This window comes from Eumetopias jubatus, unplaced genomic scaffold (assembly GCF_037043125.1).
Source record: "Eumetopias jubatus isolate StellerSeaLion01/CBP00866 unplaced genomic scaffold, mEumJub1_p1.0 scaffold_14, whole genome shotgun sequence".
In the NCBI taxonomy this organism is placed as follows: Eukaryota; Metazoa; Chordata; class Mammalia; order Carnivora; family Otariidae; genus Eumetopias; species Eumetopias jubatus.
In genome coordinates, this window is record NW_028274820.1 from 23028491 (window position 1) to 23034538 (window position 6048).

The 6048-nt window shown below is 43.9% G+C and overlaps 1 protein-coding gene across 3 annotated transcripts in view; it reads left to right on the forward strand.

Moving 5' to 3' along the window:
• NAPEPLD (N-acyl phosphatidylethanolamine phospholipase D) overlaps window positions 1-6048 on the forward strand; it is a 57272-nt gene that overhangs the window by 47833 nt on the left and 3391 nt on the right. For all 3 annotated transcript variants that reach the window (XM_028118483.2, XM_028118486.2, XM_028118487.2), the window contains exon 4: window positions 1843-1957. In XM_028118483.2, the coding sequence (XP_027974284.2) occupies window positions 1843-1957 (115 nt within the window). The remainder of the gene's footprint in view (window positions 1-1842; window positions 1958-6048) is intronic.

A 6048-nucleotide genomic window follows, 5' to 3' on the forward strand; every position in this document is an offset into this window, starting at 1 on the left:
GAGCAGGGAGCCCGACGCGGGACTCGATCCCAAGACCCTGGGATCATGACCTGAGCCGAAGGCAGACGCTTAACCATCTGAGCCACCCAGGCGCCCCTCCCCCTAGTTTCTTTAAGGGGCTATATACTTCTACCTTATTTTTAAAAATTATCATCAATCACTAGTCTTTGAACTTCACTTTTTCACTTAGTTCTAATGAAATCTCTCAAAAAACATCAACCTGTTTACAAATCAATTTCATACAGTATTGATCTTTAATCAGTGTATTCTTAATATATTAGAATACCTTATTTGTAATTATGAAAATTTTTCCTGTGTCACAACATATAAAGATCCTGTATATGTGATGGCATAATGTGTACGGATTAACTACACAAATTCCCTCACCGAATTCCCCCTTCCTGCTTGCATTGCAGCTGTCTTGTTACTAAGCTGGGAGAAGGCCAGGAGCATAATATTTGCTCTGAGAGAATTAGATTGTGGTAGCCTCTACTGTGTAATCCATCTCTCTGGTCAGTACTAACAGTTTTAGAAATAAGCTTATCAACAAAACCTCAGAGTACTCCATAAATGTACAATGATCACACCCAAACAGCTTTCAGTAGTATCCCTGTGGGGCTCTCCTGTCACCAGATACTCTATTCAGGCTGGTTAGGAAGTTTTGTTTATTCATGTTCTTTTCTTTTTTAAGTAAGCTCTATACCCAACATGGGGCTTGAACTCACAACCCCAGGGTAAAGAGTTGCATGCTTTTCCGACTGAGCCAACCAAGCGCCCCAGGATGTTAAATTTTTATTGTAACTTCCACCCAAAATAAAAATTTTATATTTCAGATAGACATAAAGGTGGAAAAGAATATGTCCATCCCTTTGATTGGCTGTAGGAGTTTAAAAAAAAAAAATCAGTAGAAACACCAAAAACTATTTGCTGAGTGTCAGGAGACAGGACAGAACAGTGCTTCTCTAATCCGCTGTTGAGTCGAACACAGTGGCTTTGTCTCTAGGCTCCCTGGGGGCCCGGCAGCTCCTAACAGTGAATAACAACCCTTTAGCTGTTGGAGATGGACTTCTCTGTGGTGTGTTCTGTAAAATGCAGAAGCACCTGTGTTGAGTCCAGGTCCACGAGTCTTGGCTGCAGCAGAGCTGGGAGTAGCAGACCTGAGCTCCACACTCCCAGCGTCGGGTAGAGTTGGGGTCCACACGCAGGCCCCCGCCTCCTGACCCCTGCTCTTGCATAGGCATCGGGCAGCCTTGGACTGTTTCCACGCTCTCTCCCCATAGTCCCCCTCAGGTACCCTCCCTCTTCTTGCTAAATCCTACACCTCACTGTTCAGTTGTATGGTGTTTAAATAAAATCCTTGAATAGCAATTTTTTTTTTTTTGGCTTCCAGTCTTTAAATATCCTACACTAATTTTTGTTTGCTTTTTGCTTTAGCAAATTAAGAAAAAATGGTTTCAGCAAGTTGTTCAAGTTCTCTTGAATCGTGCTTTCTGGCTTCTATTCTTGACCCATTAGTTTCTTTGATTCATACCAGGATTGCAAAGTATCTACTTTTTAAAGTAAAAGTAAGACATACCTTCAGAATAAATGGTCAGTAAAATCAAATGCTTGTGAAACAACTTCTTGCCTTGCAAAGGGGAGCTTTGCTTGAGACTTAGCTATTGCGTAGCAGTTTGTGTAAGATTTTTGCTTATTTTGTATTCCAGCAGAAAAGTGGACTCAAAAGAGATGGTTTTGCCTGTTGTACTCCCGTGCAGAACCTTTAAAGGTTGATTAAATGAAGCAGTAAATAATTTAGTGTGTATTTCAAAGGCCAGAATTAATAAATTGCTGTTTTATCAGGTGGTTTATGAAATACCAACATGTAGACCCAGAAGAAGCTGTAAGGATTCACATTGACGTTCAGACAAAGAAATCTGTGGCAATTCACTGGGGAACTTTTGCCTTAGCAAATGAGGTGAGTTTGATTGTGATAAACATCACTTTGGTTATGTGCTTGACCTAAGAGGATTCTAGCATCAGCACCCCCTGCAGTGTGCTCAGAGGCCGGACTGGAATCAGACCCGCACAGCCCTCATATGCATTAAGGGGATCGATCACATTAATTAGTAAAACAGTATTTATATACGGTGGGGAAAAAACCTCATTACATGCTGTGCTTTTGGCTTATTTCTGTAAATGAAGCATGCATTTATAGAACCAAATGTGTATAGTCTTGGAAAATAGAAAAAATGAACCATCGTGTCTTTCCTCTCAAGGGGGCTTTTTTTCTATAGAAGATGTGTACGGGGTGTACGTAACTCTCAAACAGGTGTGGGAAGAAGTACTTCACTGTGGGACAAAGTGGTCTCACGAGTCATGGACTGTTACTGATTTGGAGGGATCAGGGAGGGAGGGCTTCCTGGAGGAGGGGACATCTGAAGTTCCCTGTGAGAATGCATTTCAAGAGGAGGAAGGGGGCAGAGCGTAGGATTGGAGGCAGCAAGCGAAAGGGGAATGGTGAGGAATTAGTTCAGCCAGAGTATGGCTGTGACATGGAGGGCCATGGGGGACGTGAGGCTGGACAGCTGGGACCTTTTTAGGACTGTTATTCATCCAGTAAACAGTGATTGAGTGTTGTGTGCCAGGTGTTGGGATAAATGGTGGTTTTATTCCTAAACTAACACAGAAGAGCTGATTGTTTTCCCGTAAGGTAGATGAATCTAGAACTCTTATCAGCCAGGGTTCTGGGATCAAGCAGAGGGATAGCAAAAAAAAAAAAAAAAAAAAAAAAAAAATTTCTCCTTTCCTGGATCCAGGGCCTACCCTAAGCAAAATTTAGAAATGGATGCTTGAACTTGGTATCTTCTGCTTTGCTCTGTGTGGCCTCTTCCACATCGCAGGGCCATGCTGCAGGCACCCTGCGTTTTCAGGCTGTCCTAGGCACTGCCTTCGCGCTCTTCCTGGCCTGCCCCCTCCCTCCAGCCCCCGTCTGAATTCCCAGCCCCGAATCACGCTGGGGGTGGGGGGCGAGTGAATGAATGACCCTGGGGCCTGGGAAAATGAATGAGAACAGGAGGACATGTGCGGATGTGAAGAGGAGCCGGGGTCCTGGCTTCCTGTGGCATACTGTGCCATTCGGTGGCCATCTCTTACTCCATATATGTATCTCGTGTGTGTATTCCCCATACATAGATCTAGATACGTGTCTATGTTCCATGTGCGATCTACACCGAGACTTAGATGAAGTCCTGCTATTTTATTAAACCTGTTCAAAGAGAAAAATCAAGGATGACTCCTAGATTTTCAACTTAAGTAATTGGGAAGATGGTCATGCTCTTTACTGAGATGGGGAAGATGAGCGGATAGAAACCTCCATCTTCAAGAGTTACTGTGTTGTTCAGCCTCCCAAGAATTCTTCCTGTTCTAAATCTAACCTCCACCTTTATTTCTTAATGAAACCTATAACAACTCAATAATTCTTAGCAATTTAGAATATGTTCACACTTTGACATTAGATGCAGAAACCGGACAACTATGAGTTTGTTAAATTATAGAGATGACAGAATTTTTGGATATTTACCCTATGAGTAAACACTTTAAAATGATTTGCACAAGAGTAGTTATAATAGCTACTTACTATAATAGAAGCAGACTGAGGATGTCCTTAACTTGGCAACACTTAAATCAGATGTTGCTATATGTACAATTTTTATCTCAGGAATTATGAATTTCCTACATGGTATATTTAAGCACTAAAACTTAAAAGCCCACTAGTTTTGGTGGAAACCAATTTCAGGCCTCACATAAGATAGGTTACCTTTTTAAAAGACTAGGGTCTTTATTTTGAATATCTCCTGTTGGAGTAGATGGTAAAACAGTGACCCTTTAAAAGGGAACCGAGGAGTTGCTGGGCTGGTTGCCCAGCTCTTAATGGAGCCAGAGTGCTGGGCACTTCCTCTGTCCCTTCACTCTTACCTCTAATCTGCTGTCTCGCTGGATTCATACTTGCTCTGAGGCCGTGGGGCATTTTTACCTCCCTTGTGGGACTAAAGTGTTTGCACAATGAGACTACTACCAGTCTCACAGAAGGCTTTCTTGCGTTCTTCTAGGGTAAACCTCTCAATGGCCGAAACAGCCAACAGTTGACCTATGAAGAAACTCAGAGAGAGAATGCAACGTTGAAATCCACACTAAGATTAGAGCCTATTACTAAAGTGACTGATGAGCAAAGAAACAATTAGCGTAGGGTGATTGTGTGTGTTGTTAGCCAAGATTTGTAAGGCACTGGGGGGTGTGTGTGGGGAGGGGGTGAGACTTGACAAGTAATTTTTCAGTGGGGAAGAATTTCATCATTTTCGAATCTCTTATACTAACGTAACTTTGCAAGGGAACTATTTTGACGTAGGCTGTTAAAGTTACACTTTATTGGGGATATTTTAGCAATTTCCTATATGATCCAGAAGCCAGCGAGGGAAGGGAAAGGATCTGTGTGGCCAGTACCTGTTAGCCAACCTGTATGTCTTACACCTATTGGGCATATCACTGGCTGTCCCTTTGTGGTCACCACCACTAGTCCCCACCCCCTGCTCCTTGAGGAGGGAGTGCCCTCTGACCCCGTCTATGGGCCTCTTCTCTAGTGGGTCACTCCCCTAATTGGAGGTCTCTTCAGTCTTGCGGCCAGCAGCCCACCCTTCACTCCCACGTCTCCCCCATAATCCATGTTGATGTATCCAGCTGCCTGCTTGACATCTCCACTTGGATGTCCGTTACGTACCAAAGACTTGAGTTCTGATCTTCCCTCAAACTTCTTTTACATCTCAGAAAATGGTTCTAGTTACTCAGGTCAAAACCTGGACTTTTCTCTCTCCTGTCCCCCATCCTGTTTTCTCCACATGCAGTCAGCTCAAACTTTAGAATATGTAAGTAATCTCACCCCCCAACATGGGGCTTGAATGCACGACCCCAAGATCAAGAGGGTCGCATGCTCTACTAACCGAGTCAGCCAGGCACAGCCCCTGAATATTTCACATTGGACTACTTTACTTGGACTGTTTCCACTCTGTCCCTTCCCGTCTGTTCCCAACACCCTCAAGGGCAATGACCTTTGTGCCTTGACCCCAGTCAGCAGCTTCCCTCCTGCTCGTCTCCCCGCAACTGCCTCCCAAGCCCGGTGCCGCCCTCTGCCAGGTCTTGGGTCAAACGCTGCCTTCTCATAGAGGGTCTCTTAGCCTGTGGTATTTAAAATTAAACCTCCATCCACCACACTTGTCACCCCTCCCTTTTTCTCCCCACACCGTGTTCACCACTCTGATAACATCACCCATTTTTTATCATTCCCGTGTGGTCTATGAGTAGAACGTAAGCTGGCCGCTCCAGATAGGCGCCCCAAAGTCCATTGTTGCCTGACAGGTAGAGGCAGACCTGTCGCTGTCGATGGGATCAGAGGTGGATTTTTATTCCTATTTTATACGTCTGCATTTTACAGCTTTTCTAATTGAAGTTGAGAAAAGAAGAACCTCTGAATAAAGGGCAAAAAAAACCAGGAACCAAAGGGCAGTGAGGAAGTTCTACCTGTCTTAGCTCTGTTCTCTGGGTCCTCCTCATAATCTGGAGACGCCAGTGTCGCTACTTGGCCGGCAGTTTGGGGGTAGCAGCCTTCTCTGAGCCAGAACTCTTCTTCTCCAGCGTTCGCTTACACATACACACTCTGATTCTAACCTAAGCTTCTATGTTCTTCCAAGATCTTGGTAACATCTCATTCTGTAATACTGTCTTTGGTATTGATTCCATTTGGATTGGACTTTCATGTAGTGAAACGGTGGTCGGATTTCATGCAGCCTCGTGATGTTTAGTCTGAGTTGCCATCACATTTGACATTCATGGTATTCGGAGAGGTTAAGTGTGGTTTTTCTGTTGACTTCCTTAATGACTGCATTAGAAGCTGTGACTGACTCATTTGCTGATGTTTGAATGAAAAGGACGTTATTTTAAGTTGGTCTATGTTGGTGGTTTCAACTCTTACTTGAAATACCCCCCACATATATGCACGGTTAATCCTTTTCCATT